General features: G+C 43.7%; 1 protein-coding gene across 6 annotated transcripts in view; it reads left to right on the top strand.

Annotated features, from left to right (window-relative positions):
* The window catches only part of VPS13B (vacuolar protein sorting 13 homolog B), a 1,086,122-nt gene that overhangs the window by 851,488 nt on the left and 217,344 nt on the right, over positions 1 to 17,290 (top strand). For all 6 annotated transcript variants that reach the window (XR_015869381.1, XM_088442693.1, XM_088442694.1 and 3 more), the window contains exon 36: positions 7,019 to 7,420. Coding sequence is in view for 5 of the 6 variants with exons in the window: in XM_088442693.1 (XP_088298819.1) it covers positions 7,019 to 7,420 (402 nt within the window). In the remaining variant the exon portion in view is untranslated. The remainder of the gene's footprint in view (positions 1 to 7,018; positions 7,421 to 17,290) is intronic.

Below are 17,290 nucleotides of genomic sequence, written 5' to 3'. Positions count from 1 at the left end.
TTAGAGTTTGCCAAACAACATCTAAAAAAGCCATTACAGTTCTGGAACAACATCCTATGGACAGATGAGACAAAGATCAACTTGTACCAGAGTGATGGGAAGAGAAGAGTATGGAGAAGGAAAGGAGCTGTTCATGATCCAAAACATACCACCTCATCAGTGAAGCATGGTGGTGGTAGTGTCATGGCGTCGGCATGTATGGCTGCCAATGGAACTGGTTCCCTTGTATTTATTGATGATGTGACTGCTGACAAAAGCAGCAGAATTAATTCTGAAGTGTTTCGGGCAATATTATATGCTCAGATTCAGTCAACAGCTTCAGAACTCATTGGACGGCGCTTCACAGTGCAGATGGACAATGACCTGAAGCATACTGCAAAAGCAACCAAAGAGTTTTTTAAGGCTAAAAAGTGGAATGTTATGCAATGGCCAAGTCAATCCCCTGACCTGAATCCGATTGAGCATGCATTTCACTTGATGAAGAAAAAACTGAAGGGAACATGCCCCAAGAACAAGCAGGAACTGAAGACATTTGCAGTAGAGGCCTGGCAGAGCATCACCAGGGATGAAACCCAGCGTCTGGTGATGTCTATGCATTCCAGACTTCAGGCTGTAATTGCCTGCAAAGGATTTGCAACAAAGTATTAAAAAGTGAAAGTTAGATTTAGGATTGTTTAGTTTGTCCTTTTTAGTTTTACTTTTGGCCCCTTAAAAAGTGGGAGGCACATATAGAAACCGTTGTAATTCCTACACCGTTCACCTGATTTGGATGTAATTACCCTCAAATTAAATCTGAAAGTCTGCAGTTAAAGCACATCTTGTTTGTTTCATTTCAAAGCCATTGTGGTGGTGAATAGAGACCAAAATAAGAAAATTCTGTCAAATGGCCATCTCCTTTATCCAAGCTGATTGATTAGTCCTGGTGTAAAAACAACAACACAATCTCCCATCATTATCCTTTGACACAATCTACTGTACAGTATTGGCCCCATATTTGACTTTGAAGATGCCCATTAAATCCTTATTGATTTCAGTTCATAGTTATCAGTGTAACCTGACTAGATACATACATCTTCACTGCTTCTATTTATATTACTCAGTCAATGAAGAATCATTTACATCAAACATTTGGGCAATTTAACAGGATTGGTACAGTATTAGTAGTTTGTTTTCTTCACTAATTTTACCTTTTTCAGTAAGTTTTTATAACAAGAGTAATAACCTCGAACCTATCCTGTATTTCTGTCTGATCCCATCTGGCGTATAGCGCTTGTTCTGATTGGTGGGTCTATGCCAAGTGTGAAAGGTGAAATGTAACCCTCAACTAATCACAAAGGGCCTGATTCAGAGCCGTTCGCTATTTGTGGTCGTTCGTTCAAAAACAAGGGGTGGCTATTCAAATGATCCGTTCGCAAATTGCAGTCTGTTCCCACCTCTAAGTCTGAACGAGCGAGCAAAACATACGCTCGTTTATTTGATAAAAACGCCCCCTGGCCGCACGCACCATACGTCATGTCCGCTATTTATTAGATTAATCAAGTACATCGTACAGCGTATGAACTGCTCGCTATTCTTGTGGTTGGTGTTTTCAACCGCTATTTTGCGAGCAGTTCTGAGTTAAAAAAAACCAAGTGACGTGGTCAATGACGCTGCTGTATTAATTATGCACTCCCTTAAAACGCCCGTTTTGACCTTTAAGCACGCCTGCGTTCGGATCTCCACTCCCCGTTTTCAAGCACCTTCCCCTGTTACCACCCACATACGCCTCATTCTGTCACTCAAAATAGCAGGCCCTCGCTATATTGCGTACCAACGATTTTCGGCCGCACTGACTGGTTCGCGCATGCGTACTAAAAACCGTACGCATGCGCAGATGTGCGAACATCGCTCGGAACGAGCGTACTGCCGCTAGCGAGTGGCTCTGAATGAGGGCCAAAGTCTGGAAAAGTTGTTCTGGTAACACTAAGTGACTTTACTACCCCAGAGAACGTTCTCTGCTAACATTTGTTTCGTATGTCTCTTTCTAGATTAATCTGCTTTTCCGCTCTTGTTCATCCATTTGTTATATGCTGCTTACCTAGACAGACTTCTAAACCCAATTACGTTCATGCATTTGAAAAATGAGAATTTTTAGTGGGGACAAGTTCATGTTGTACTTTACATTTTATTGCTAATCAGACATAAAATTGCTCTGTCTCCCCCTCCCCAGCTCCATCATGCCTCCATACTTACCTCCGTTGCCCTGTCCTCACTGGCTAAGGTTTGTACTGTCTTGCTAGCAGTGGGAGCCGTTGAACGAGCGCTGGGAGCTCTGGCTCCCGCTGTACCCTGTATGTTGGACATGGGACAGACCGTAACAAATTATTATATCGTTTTGTTTTGTTTTTAGAGTCAATTTTGCATTCATAGGGGCCCATTTATCAACCAGTTTTATCATACACAGCCAGCTTTATCATACACAACCAGCTATATCATACACAGCCAGCTTTATCATACACAGCCAGCTTTATCATACACAGCCAGCTTTATCATACACAACCAGTTTTATCATACACAACCAGTTTTATCATACACAGCCAGCTTTATCATACACAGCCAGTTTTATCATACACAGCCAGTTTTATCATACACAGCCAGCTTTATCATACACAGCCAGTTTTATCATACACAACCGGCTTTATCATACACAATCGGTTTTATCATACACAGCCAGTTTTATCATACACAGACCGCTTTATCATACACAACCAGCTTTATCATACACAGCCAGTTTTATCATACACAGTTTTATCATACACAGCCAGTTTTATCATACACAGTTTTATCATACACAGTTTTATCATACACAGCCAGTTTTATCATACACAGACCGCTTTATCATACACAACCAGCTTTATCATACACAAACAGTTTTATCATACACAGTTTTATCATACACAGCCAGTTTTATCATACACAGCCAGTTTTATCATACACAGATAGTTTTATCATACACAGACAGCTTTATCATACACAGACAGTTTTATCATACACAAACAGTTTTATCATACACAGCCAGCTTTATCATACACAAACAGTTTTATCATACACAGCCAGCTTTATCATACACAGCCAGTTTTATCATACACAGACAGTTTTATCATACACAGCCAGTTTTATCATACACAGCCAGTTTTATCATACACAGCCAGTTTTATCATACACAACCAGTTTTTAAACCCACTGTGGGTGATAAATGGTGCTTCAGCCATTAGCTATTATTTAGTAACAGTGCTTTCCAGTCATCTACATTGACTGTGGTAAAACGGTGAACATCCAGGATGCTTTGGTCCAATTTCTGACACATAAGACTGACCTGAAAGTGATCGCTCCATTCACCCATAAAACCTTGACCACTGGAAGAGTGTGTGCATCACCACTCTGAGCCAGCTTGGCCAGGCCACTAATCCACCTTTCCCAATATTAAACTAGCTATTTGATCGCAGACCTCTATCTGGACACTTTTTCCTCTGGCCAGACAAGCAGGTATCTGCATATGCCCTTGATGTTGTGCTTTTATATACTGTACACAGTATATATATAAAAATAATAATTGGATACGTAATGTCGCTGACATGGGCAGTAGGAGCCAGGGGCACCTTTCCTCAACAGCTCTCACTGCTGGAAAGATATGACAGACAAGGAGGCCGCCGGAGGATAAGTATACCCGGTCTGGGACGGTGAAGGAGGAGGGAGTGCAAGTGGCGCGGGGATGGAGGTGGGACAGAGGGCGGAGGTGCAGCGGGACAGCGTGGAGGATGGAGGCAGGAACGGGGGTGACACAACTACTAGTATAACCTAAGACATAAGACTAAGGCTCTCATTCAGAGTCTGTCGTACGCATCCGATGTTTCCAAACCACGCATGCGTACGGTAAGTTGTGCGCATGTGCGTACGAGACCTTGCAATCCAAAATGCTGTCGAGCGTATGGCTTACGGGCAGGAAGTGGCTTCCGAAAGTTGATTGACATGAAAGGCCGTTTGTGGGTGTTAACGGGGTTGGTGGTCTAAAAACACAGGCGTGCCTCACCGTTTTCAGGGCGTTTCAGGGGCGTACATAAATTTACTGCTACGACCGACATAGAAGGCCGGAAGTAGTAAAACGTCACTCTGCGAGCAGGTTAGAGGCCTGGCTGATCGTACAGCTTGAGGTTGGGTATGTGCTCTCTCAAGCCCCAGAGTACAATCGATACTATCGAATGTGACTGATGTTATGTTTGATGTTTCTACTTTGTGCCAAACAATGCAAGCAGCTAATAATTGATTGTTGTTGCTAATAACACTGCTAATTGGCTTGTAATTGATTTAGTTGCGTTAGGATTAGCGAATAATAATAATAAATAAATTTAATGGGGATGGCTTATTCTATGCGTTTTTTTGTAAATTTTTTATGTAATTTGCACACAACACAAGCGGCCGCAACCAGCAGAAGAAAATTAACATACAACGACTGACAATGACGTACAACGATTGACTCGATCGCTAGCTGCTATCACTCGTTAGCTAGAGGAGGTGCTTTGTTCATGTATGGGCGTCACTTTGGTTGCAATCGCCCGGCCGTGCGATTGTTTTTTCTTCTGATTCTCGATCGTTAGGCGTACGACCGAGCGGCCCCTTACAACCGCCTCTGAATGAGGGCCTAAGACTCATCCCTCTATAAAATATGTCTCCACCCACTGTGACAGTCCACTGTTATAAACACTATGGTTTCTTGGAGCTCCTCTCTTGGTAACGAGAGACGTAACATTGCTCGCTCCCTAGACTGGTACCTGAAACTAACGTTATCTTTTCCCAATGAGAGCTTGTGATGCGATAAAGCACTCTCACCAGGTGACACTGTCAGGATTCAGCCTGGGATCGGCCGTTACTCACTGCACCGCTCCAGCGCAACCACTAATAATATCAATATAGATAATGTCCTGAATTGTAGCTTGGGGTGGCTTTAGGTGAAGTCAGATGGCTCCTTTAGGTTGCCTCTTTCTGTATAGCACAGTGGGGGTCATTCAGACCCGCTCGTGAGCGGCAGTACGCTCACAAGCGGGTCGATGTTCCCCCACTGCGCATGCGCACGACGGAGGGAGCTCCGTCGTGCGCATGTGCGAGACCCGGCGAGCGACGGGCTCTCCATCGCTCCGGGTCTCGCACCAAAGGGGGCGTGCTGTCGATGTTGATTGACAGCACGCCCCCTTTGGTGGGCGTGCCGGGGGCGTGCCTGCCAGACGGAGGCGTTCCCATGGGAACGCCTACCGTCTGAAGCCGGCCCCTCTGACATCACTAGTGATGTCAGTGGGAGTGATTTTGGCTCTGATAGAGCCCAAATCACTCCAGGGCTTGCGGAAGCTGGTTGTTTTCGACATTTATTATCGCCTGAACATGCTGGTCAATCTGCTGATAATGACAGGTTGTGCATTTTCAGGGATGAGGGAAGGTGCCTGCACTGAACGACATATCATTCAGTCTGGGCACAATATCCACTGTACAGGATGAAGAACGATTGCACGATTACAATGTTGTAATCGTACAGTTGTTCCTCTCTCATGTAGTGGATACGGACCTTAAGGCAGGACCACCAAAGTGTTTTTGTATTATAACTCCAGAGAACTCTCTCCTCAAATGGATAGCTACCTAAGGGTATAAAGCAGGACTCCAGGAAACAGGAAGTCGCCTGAACAACTTCTCTTTTCCAGTAGCTGCTAGCTTCGGATTGCTGTTCCAGACTCCACGCTGTTGTATCCTCAGTGCTCTTCACCAGTCTCTGTGGTATTCTCCAGTGATATTCAGCAACGGTCACTACCGATATTCTCTAGTGACATTTAACTTCAGTCACTACTGTTATTCTGTAGTGATATCCAACATCGGTCACTACCGATATTCTTCAGTGATATTCAGCATTTGTCACTACCGATATTTTTCAGTGATATTTAATTTCAGTCACTACTGTTATTCTCCACTCATTACCAATACTCTTCAGTAATATTCAACATCAGTCACTACCGATACTCTTCAGTGATATTCTACATCAGTCACCACCAATATTCTTCAGTGTTATTCTACATCGGTCATTACCGATATTCTCCATTGATAATCTTCAGCCACTCAGTTGTCTTTCTTATCTCCCAGTCTGTTGCTATTTCCTGGGTCCCTGATCAGGGGGCCGCGAGCTGCCCATTGGGCGCAGCTAAACCATATCCCAATTGGAGGGATCACTGGTCAGGTCTCATCAACACCCAGAATTAGCCGATGAGGAAGCCGTATGTACTTCCTCCTCGTCTACTGCTGCCTCCCCACCTAGTCACCCCAACTCCCACTCCTCTGACTGGAAACCTCAAGGGCCAGGTCATGACAGACACTTTGTATTAAACCATCTGTCACAAATTGGTTCATGTCTGTTGGAAGCTATGCCATTGGCTCCAAAAAGAAAATTATGTCTGCCTCCTAATCTACAGCATCCAAGCATGTGGGTTATTTTTTCTTTGCAAATAATAATTTGTTCTGTTCATAGTTGTTGTGTACAGTAAGTTATGGTTCATGTGAATTTACTGTATATGTGGGTTTGATTATGTATGAGCATATTCTTACATATACTGTGTGACGGCTAATGTGCCTCCTGTTACTTGCTTTCTAGGCTGCCCATGTGGGCACTTATAGTGCCCATTAACGCTATCCACTGCGTCCTTTTCAGTGGTGAACACTGTAATGCAATTATAGGCCCCTTGACCAACTAAGTGTTTTAATCCAGACACATTAGGAGTTTGGATAATAAAGCCTTCCAGTTTATAATGGTAAAGACCAGGGACACATTGTAGTCCTAGAGACAGTGGTTATTTAAATGTATCTTAGGTGGTAGGCTAGAATAGCTATACATATTTCAAGCTAAGCAACTCTAATGCCGAACAGTATATTTTTCCAAACTATTAATATTGTATGTGCCATGCATTGGAAATTAATACAGTACATTGCATTTGTTATTTTATTACAGTTGATGTCAACATTGATGTATCAAGACCATTAAAAGTGAACTTAAGTTTTGGCAAATTGGATCAACTCAACGTTTTCCTAAAGAAGGTCATGAAAAATGGCCCTGGCCATTCCCCTGAGGTTCCATCACCTACTGACAGAATGTCACAAAGGGACGAGAGTCTGAAATCCGCATCCAGCTACCGAAAGGATCCTGGTGCTGTTACCCAGGAGACTGGGAAATCCCATTTACCACGAGAAGAAACTTGGAGATCAGTCTCCTTTCTCCATAAGGTCACTTTCAAAACTACCCAACTGTTTCTTTCCTTATCGACTGTTCCACACCCAAAAAGTCCCTCCATATTGACTTCTTTTTCCGAACTTCAGGGATCTCTCTGCATTCAGGCAGGAAACAAAGCACCAGGTAAGTTCCATTTCCTAACTCATGATCTCCTTATTCTAAACAGCAGTGTAAAAGTTATTTAGACAAAGCACAAAAAATAAGAAACCGCTCCATTTGTTTCTCATTTACAGGTCTATTTATTATAGGGCTAAAATCAATAATTTTTTCAAAAACAGACATTTTTGCTTGAAATAAGGCTCACCGCAGGCGATATTCCTAATGGCGGAACAAGTACCTCTATAGTCCTCTTTCTGTTATCGTCAACTCAGGTTAAGAGAACGAATAACTGCCTCTGCAAGATTTAATAATTATAGCGATCGCTGATTGCAGCAATAGAAAATTGTTAGAGTCGCCATATATAAAGATATTTGCATACGAAATTCTGAATAATAATTCTAAAGAAATGCAATGCCTTGTATTCTATGTATGTGCATGTCATCTAATTGTTACAATTATATTTATACATGTGCCAGGATGATGCTGATAATACACATACACTCATGTCCTGCTGTCTTAAATATACTAATGTTATAGCCTATGTAGTTTCTCTTTATAATTAAGTCTGTGTTGTTTATGGCTAGCTCTCCCCACTAATCTTTTTAACTAATTTTATCATGAATTAAGCACACCGTCTCGCTCTATGTATTGTCAGCAATTGCCTATAATCTGTCAGTTTACAACTGGCAAATCGCAGCCAGTGGGGGGTCAATTCTGTAAGTTTCAAGGGTAAAGGCACTATCCGTAAGCAGCTCTCCCTGGTAAGCCCCTTAAAGATCTGTCACTCATATCCATTTCTAATATCACTCAATTACAGAAGACAAATGGAAAATAAGCTTTTAATAAATTACATATAAGTACAAACTAACCCCACAATTACAGATGGGTCCACATACATCTAGCCTCCTTTATTATTATTATTATTATTATTATCCTTTATTTATATGGCGCCACAAGGGTTCCGCAGCGCCTTACATAGTACATAAACATAGTACATAAACACAGTACATAAACACAGTACATAGACATAGTACATAAACACAGTACATAAACAGTTGAACAGAATAAGAAAACAGTGTCATACAGTTTAAGACACTACAAGACAAGTACATGGTATATAAACACTGCTGCAACAGAAGCAGGATGGCAAAAGTCACGGGTTAGGTGCTTTTGAGTATAGAGCAGATAGTATAAGTAAAGAAAGGATAAGCACAAGAGGATAGAGGGCCCTGCTCGTGAGAGCTTACATTCTAAAGGGGATGGGCAGACAGACAGGGGTGACACGGATGGGGTAGACAGTGAGCGTGGGACAGAGGGTTCGGATGACAGATGGGTGGATTCCTATTTTACAGTATGTGTGGAAGTCATTTGAATTAAGATTTACGCCACTGACATTCTACTTTAAGAGGCAGTTTTTGTAGGTGTCTGTGGAGAGCCATGGCTGTTATATCAGTTTACGTGAAGTCTGACGGGTGGCAGAAGCCACTTCATGTGGGGCTATTTAGAGAGTTTGGTTAACGTGTGAACCAGCAGTCTTAGGTAAATGTCGAAATTGGTGAAAGCAGTTATTGTAAAGAGATGTTTAGATGTAAAATAATAAGTTGTGATCAAGTGTGAATTCTATAAGGCACATTTATTGATTTGGAGGGTGATGGGAGACATGTGAGGTTTGCAGGATATATATTCCATAGTAAATCCGCTGTATGTGTGAGGGGCCTGGATTTGGTGATATGTCACCAGATAATAAAAGCAGAAGGATGGAGAAGTAGATATAGTTGTAGGTGTGTAAAAGTTTTTTATAGTGACACAATGAGGCTGTAATTGTCAATTTTTGATGAAAAGAAAGCTCATTAGTTTTTAGAGGAGGTGAGTGACTCAATAGGGCGGCAGTGTGCCCAGAGAGGGGAGATGCAGGGAGAGTTAGGGATGTTATATCCTTAGAGAAAATACAAAGGAGAGAGTTGATAAAAAGCAATGTGTAGTACATGGTGAGTTTTAGGTTTGTTATTTTTGTTATTCTTGCGCGTTAATAAGTTGTGGCGTGACTCAGTAGCGCCTAGCACCTTTTTGTTCATCTTTTTACCTTCAAATGCATCTTATTTGTACAGCTATGTGACCAGATAACACAAGCAGCTTCTGCTGATTAAAATTATATTATATGTTTTGTGAGTGAGTGCGGGTGTATCTGCATGTGAAATGCTACGTTACAGTGTCAGTGGCTGTAACACTGTAGCGTAGCGTTTAGCATGCAGACAGTGGCGTCCCTCCCCGCGTTGTCACCTGGTGCTGGGAGGGATGCTGTGCGCTGCCGCTGAAAAGGGGTGTGGTCTCGCGGGAAGGGGCGTGGCCTCGTGGCACGAACCCCATTGTCCCGTGCTTTTTACCGGGGGGGCCGAGCGGCGGGTGCAGGAAGTGCGGACTGCCCTGTCCTGTGAGCAGTGCCGGCTCCCTCACAGTGTCAGGAACCGAGTGCTGCACTTCATACTACAGTGCAGTACCTGGCTCCAGTCACCAAGGGGGAGTCTGCATTTTGGTGTCACCCCTCGGCGGGTGACACCCGGGTGCGGCCTGCACCCCCCTTGTGACGTCACTGCATGCAGATACACCCGCAGTCACACATAGAATATAGGCATGCTGCATATCATTTTAATCAGCAGAAGCTGCTTGTGCTATCTAGTCGCATCGTTGTGCAAATAAAACGCATTTGAAAGTAAAAAGACGCACAAAAATACGCTCAGCACTACCGAGTCACATTGAGCTCCCACGTTATGTGTGGCACGACTTGTAGCGCACAGAGGATAGATGTATGGGGGCACATCTGTATATTATTTTGGTTTTGTGCTAATACTGCTCTTGTTGAGTTTCTTCTCTAGCTTAAAAGATTGAAAGTTGCTGTGACTGTCTGTTTTACTTCCTGTGCATGCAAGTTGCTAGAAAACGCTGCACTTTAAACCTGCAATATTATTAAATTATTTAAACATACACTAGGGAGCGCAAAAGTAGAGTATTACAAATTCATTTAATATGGTATAATTACCAGAACATACAATTGAAATATAAAATGCTATTTATTACCACAATGGGTTGCCCAAAAAGGGTTATTACTTAAGATATATAGTAGGGGGAAGCATAATGTACTCTGGGATTGCTACTGGTGAATAAGATCTACAGCGGTGGTGAGGTGCACTCACGGTAGTGAGGTTGAATATAACATCAGCATTTGGGCTACAAAACTGCATTCAGTTATCCTTGTCCCATACCTAATTGCATTTCTAAAATATACCGGATCTCTAGAGACTTTGGTGGACTTTATATTTGAATTATATGTTAGGAAGTTTTCCTTTACATTATACTTCTCCCTACTATATATATATATATATATATATATATATATATATATATATATATATTTAATAACCCTTTTTGAGCCACCCTTTGTGGTTTTAAATAGCATTTTATGTTTCAATTGTATGTCCTGGTAATCATACCATATTAAATGCATTTGTAATACTCTACTTTTGCGCTCCCTATTGCTTGTTTATATGTTTGTCTACTTACCAGTGTTTCCAGAAACCTCATTGGGAGCTGCATGGTGGTTAGTATTCATCCATTTATTTGTTAATTATACCTTTATAGGATTCTAATTGCGCCCGATATAGATACATCTTGTATCTATAGGTTTTTTTCTGTCTATTAAATTATTTATTTATTACCAGTTACATATTCCACAGCGCTTTACAGAGAATATTTGTCCATTCACATCAGTCCCTGCCCCTACACTCTACACCCTACACTCTATTTTCTCTACCACAGAGGTTCCCAAACTTTTTTGAATCACTGCGCCCTAGTGTATCAGTATTGCTTTTACGGCACCCCTAAGCCAAAAGTTTGTTATTCAGGAATTCAGATAAAAATGTAGTGAAGTAGTAAAGTGAAGTAAATTGTGCTTATCTGTCACCCTTAGGCTCAGTTATGTGGTGGTTGATGGGGATGTGCTTACCTGTCTCCCTTAGGCTCAGTTATGTGGTGGTTGATGGGGATGTGCTTACCTGTCTCCCTTAGGCTCAGTTATGTGGTGGTTGATGGGGATGTGCTTACCTGTCACCCTTAGGGTCAGTTATGTGGTGGTTGATGGGGATGTGCTTACCTGTCATCCTTAGGGTCAGTTATGTGGTGGTTGATGGGGATGTGCTTACCTGTCATCCTTAGGGTCAGTTATGTGGTGGTTGATGGGGATGTGCTTACCTGTCTCCCTTAGGCTCAGTTATGTGGTGGTTGATGGGGATGTGCTTACCTGTCACCCTTAGGCTCAGTTATGTGGTGGTTGATGGGGATGTGCTTACCTGTCACCCTTAGGGTCAGTTATGTGGTGGTTGATGGGGATGTGCTTACCTGTCATCCTTAGGGTCAGTTATGTGGTGGTTGATGGGGATGTGCTTACCTGTCATCCTTAGGCTCAGTTATGTGGTGGTTGATGGGGATGTGCTTATCTGTCACCCTTAGGCTCAGTTATGTGGTGGTTGATGGGGATGTGCTTACCTGTCACCCTTAGGCTCAGTTATGTGGTGGTTGATGGGGATGTGCTTACCTGTCACCCTTAGGGTCAGTTATGTGGTGGTTGATGGGGATGTGCTTACCTGTCATCCTTAGGGTCAGTTATGTGGTGGTTGATGGGGATGTGCTTACCTGTCACCCTTAGGCTCAGTTATGTGGTGGTTGATGGGGATGTGCTTACCTGTCACCCTTAGGCTCAGTTATGTGGTGGTTGATGGGGATGTGCTCCCTGTCACCCTTAGGCTCAGTTATGTGGTGGTTGATGGGGATGTGCTTACCTGTCTCCCCTTAGGCTCAGTTATGTGGTGGTTGATGGGGATGTGCTCCCTGTCACCCTTAGGCTCAGTTATGTGGTGGTTGATGGGGATGTGCTTACCTGTCACCCTTAGGCTCAGTTATGTGGTGGTTGATGGGGATGTGCTTACCTGTCATCCTTAGGCTCAGTTATGTGGTGGTTGATGGGGATGTGCTCCCTGTCACCCTTAGGGTCAGTTATGTGGTGGTTAATGGGGATGTGCTTACCTGTCACCCTTAGGCTCAGTTATGTGGTGGGTGACAGGTTTGCGCTTCTGTTTGTCCATATATTTACATTACATTGACCATAAAGAATTTCATTTGGTGCTGAACTACCAACTTGAGGCACCTCTGCAAGTGTCCTGAGGCACCCCAGGGTGCCGCGGCGCACAGTTTGGGAACCACTGCCGTACCGAATACTCACACACACAAAATTATTATACCAGTATATTTTTGGAGCATGGGAGGAAACCGGAGAACCCGAAAGAAACCCACTCAAGCACAGGAAGAATATACAAACTCCACACAGGGCCCTAGTTGGAATTGAACCCACAACCTCAGTGCTGAGAGACAGTAATGCTAACCAGTACACCATCTGTGCTCATTCAATGTTATTAAATTAGTAACTAACTATTTTGTTTACCACCGATCTTCGGTATGTTTTGTACACTATCTTTTCCAACCTACAGGTGTCACTGTTGCTATTGCCGTCTATATTACTGCCGTTGAAATACACTGTACGCAGCAATATCTACAGGCTGCCATTTTGGTACCAAGACAAAAAATTTTATTGTTCGCATAAAAAAGTAAAATATGCACCTTTCATGTGCTTGACAGCTGTAGAATATTGTGGATTGTCAGATTTAAAGAGAATGGTCCCGTTATTATTATTTCATATGTAATTTCTCGTCCTTGTTCAATAATGAAAATGTATATATTTTTAATGCACCTTACTTGTACTTACATTTTGCCAGAATCGTGGCACACAATTCTCCACAGCTCTTTGGGCCTGATTCAGAGCCGCTCGCAATTAGCGTTCGCTCGTTCAGAAAAAGGGGGTGGCTATTCAAATGAACCATTCGCTCCTTGCGGTCTGTTGACGCCTCCATGTCTGAACGAGCGAACAAAACATGTGCTCGTTTATTTGAAAAAAACGCCCCCTGGCCGCTCGCATCATACGTCATGTCCGCTATTTATTAGATTAATCAAGTACATCGAATAGCGTATGAACTGCTCGCTAGTCTTGTGGTTGGTTTTTCCTACCGCAATCTTGTGAGCAGTTTTGGCTAAAAGACACTCAACTGACGTGGTTGATGACGCTGCTGTTTTAATTATGCACACCCATAAAACGCCCGTTTTGTCCTTTAAGCACGCCTGCGTTCGGATCTCCACTCCCCGTTTTCAAGCACCTTCCCCTGTTACCACCCACATACGCCTCATTCTATCACTCAAAATAGCAGGCACTCGCTATCTAGCGAACAAACAATTTTCCGCCGCAGACTGGTTCGCGCATGCGTATTACAATCCGTACGCATGCGCAGTTGTGCAAACATTGCTCGGAGCGAACGAGCAGCCGCTAACGAGCGGCTCTGAATCAGGCCCTTTGTTCCCTCTCTATGTTGTATACCTGTTGACTGTATCCCTGCAGGCTGTCGGTGCCTATTATATGGCTACAAGCACTGTTACTTACTTTGTTTTAAAGCAACTGATGTCTGCTTTGTATTAATTTGAATTAATCACAGCCTTATGCATGTTATAAAGAGATGGAGCTGATCACTGAGCCAACCCAGAAAACAAAAAAACATGAGTACAACAGTGGGGTTTCTAAGGCCTGGCGAATGCCCCCTGCCAGCCCTGTTGTCAAAATACAAGGTGTAAATGACAAGTCTCCAATGTTTTGTTTTACCAGTAAATTCCGCCCTGTGATGAGAGCATGGCATGTGTGGGTTTGATTTGTATTTTCGTTGTACATACAGTTATTTCCGGGGGGAGGGTGGAAAAAAACAAGTATGGAGTAAGCTGAATATGATTTGCAAGAAAGGTGTATAAATATTTAGAAACACAAGTATCTGGTCCAAGCATCTAATAAACGGTCGCATTGTGCGCTGTTACTGAGGATGTGTTTATTGCTGTTTGCCCAGGAGAATTTCTAAAAGATTTGAATGACGCCGTTCCAATCAGAAGTATTTACAAAATCAAACTAATTGTTTTTCTCTATACCATGCAGTTCACAGATCTCATCATAAAACATTTTCTGCATTTATTTTTGCTGTCTCTTAAAAATGTCTTCCATTTGTAAACTAATATTAATCGGTTTATGACTTCGGTTTACAGTCCTGGAATTGCAGTTAAATTCAAATTCGCCTCTAGCAAACCTTTTGCATGTTTTCGTATTCATTGAGTTCCAAGTACGGCTTTCAAGAAGCACTCTAAGAAACTATTATTTTTTTTTTTTTTAATCTTATTTATCTTAAAAAGGAAAATATGAAACATACTCTGCACCGTAAGAAAAAAGATGTGATGTCTAGCTGAGTGCTTTAATTTTTATTGCTCCGCCAGGAACATTTAGCCTAACGTATGAATAGAGAGCACTGTACTTGATGTAACTGTATATCGCCTATTGTTTGTTGCTAAGTCCAATGCAAGGAGGCTGTATAAAATGTGCGTGGTATTTAGGATGTCATCTTACTCCTGCACGCTGCTGAAGGGGGCCGTTTGTGGCGTGCGTTTTTCCATTGGTTGACAATTTATGGGGTCTTCTATAAGAGCCAGCAATGGGCTCTCTGGCACCAGTAAACCTCTCCACACAGAGTAGCCTCTGCGAGGGTCAGACGAAAGAAAACAGTTTTTTTCTTCTTCAGGGTCCATAGGCTCCACAGGGAGACCTTGGGATGTAGGTGATGGGAACCAATCCGGACACGACAGTTAAAGCTTTCAGATCCCAGGATGCATTGGGTCCATTCTCCCTATACCCAGCCCCCAGAGCCTCAGTTTTGTTGGTTCCCGGTCGGAGATCAGGTCACTATTTTGCAGGGTAGCTGTTCATCAGCCCCTAAAGCTTATTTCTTTAGTGTATTTGATTTATTTTACTTTACAAAGAAGAGAGCGCAGCAGCAGACTGTCCGTGCGACATCTGCGCTGCCGCTCCATCACCCCTTCGGTGTCGCAATGCCAGTACTGATCTGGGGATCTCGGCGGGCGTTCCGGTGGTCAGCGCTACCCAGGGCCCCCGAGAAGATCCAGACTGCACCCGGACATCAGGGGACTTGTAAGGCGAGTCGCCGCTCGCGGTGACCCGCACCTAATGGCAGTCGATACCTCCGGTCTCAGGGGATAGACCGGAGGTGCTGGGTGTGGACGCAGGCTCCGGCCATCATGCTCCACTTGACCACCAGGGACATATTGGTGCGGGAAACCAGTGTCCCAGGGGTTAATAACCGGCCAGGGGTGACAGCTTCCCTATTTTAGTGGCTCCTCCCCTTAGCTCAACGTGCCTTTCCACTGTGGTATGGCTTCCTTGAGCTGCTCTCCTCCTCTGGATACGCCCCCTCTGAGGTCTTCAACGGCCATTTTCCATGTGCAGTCGCAGTTCTCCCAGGACAGCGCGTGGTCTGGTCCCCCTGCATACCTCTCCCCAGGGTTAGCATACTCTTCCCAGGGTCAGTGTATGTAGCGCTATTTCCTACCAGACACTGTGTCTGTGTAATTGAGTATAGTGCTTCTTTGCAGTGTTTTTCCTGCAGTGTATGTGACTTGTTCTAGTGCTATCTATCTGTGTCTTTTTTCTATCTGTCAGCTTATGGCTATACCGTTTTTCTCATTCTGCCCTAATACAGGTGTTGTTAGGGTGGTTCATACCTGTCCTTATATAATACAATATTTGTGAGGTCTGTCACATATTGTTGTGTACTGCACTGTGCCATATTTATGCAACAGGTTCCTGCAGATTACCTAAGCATAAGACAGGACCAGTATATTGCTCCCTGTTAGTATTTATACATACTTGTGGTTGCTTTGTACTCAGTACCATATTGTGCTTCATTTTACCCTGCAAACTTGTCTGACACGGGCAATGAACACATTCCTGTACCCATGCCGCAATCTTGCAGATTATGTACTGCAGTATTCAGTGAGGAGGATGTGGTTCAGGATGGGTTATGTGTGAGGTGTTATAACCTGCCAGATTCCTCAAACCCTCCAACATCAGTACAGGATCTACCTTGGGTGACTTTTTCTCATACGCTGGCCTCTATTCTGGATCGCCTGGCGGTGTCGGCTGGTTTTCCTCCTATGGGGATACCACAGCAGCTCGTCCCTCCCTCACAGGGACTGCCAGTGGTTATGCATACCCCTCCTGTACCACAGCAGGCAGTCATTCCCTCTATGGGATTGCCACAGGGAGGAGCTCCACCATTGGTGGATATTTTCTCTAACTCAGTACAGCGTCTGGCAACGGCCTCTATGGCTCTTCAGACCATGTTGCAGAGTGAGAAGCCCATTAGACCAGTTAAGCGTCCTGTGTTGTCATCTCAATCCACACAGCTGTCAGAATCTGAGATGTCATCTGATGATGGATAGGTGGCTGATGCCTCTAACCCCGACTCCCCTCGGCAAGAGGCGGAGCCTAAGTCAAGGATTAATATTCCTGCCTTGGTGCGTGCGGTCAGATCTGCATTGGTTATAGAGGATGACGAACCAGCCCCTAAATCCAAACACCCTCTGTTTAAACAGATAAAGGTGTCTTCAGCAGTATTCCTGGTGGATCAGCTGGTGGGTCACATGGCTGAGGCCTGGCAATCGCCTGGTAAGAGGTATCAACCTCAGAAACGTTTGACCTCATATTACCCATTTCCTGAGGCTCATTGTAAGAAGTGGGAATCACCCCCCGCAGTGGATTCACGCGTTACATGGTTAATTAAAAGTGCAACGTTACCGATGCCTTCCATTTCTTCCTTAAAGGATCCTACGGATAGGAAGGTGGAAGCTTGCCTAAAGTCTATATACTCTCTTTCAGGAGCTGTGGCCCGGCTGTCCATGGCTATCGCC

The sequence above is a fragment of the Taudactylus pleione genome, unplaced genomic scaffold (genome assembly GCF_031769625.1).
Source record: "Taudactylus pleione unplaced genomic scaffold, aTauple2 ptg000314l, whole genome shotgun sequence".
Lineage (NCBI taxonomy): Eukaryota > Metazoa > Chordata > Amphibia > Anura > Myobatrachidae > Taudactylus > Taudactylus pleione.
This window is presented reverse-complemented; position numbering and strand designations above follow the sequence as displayed.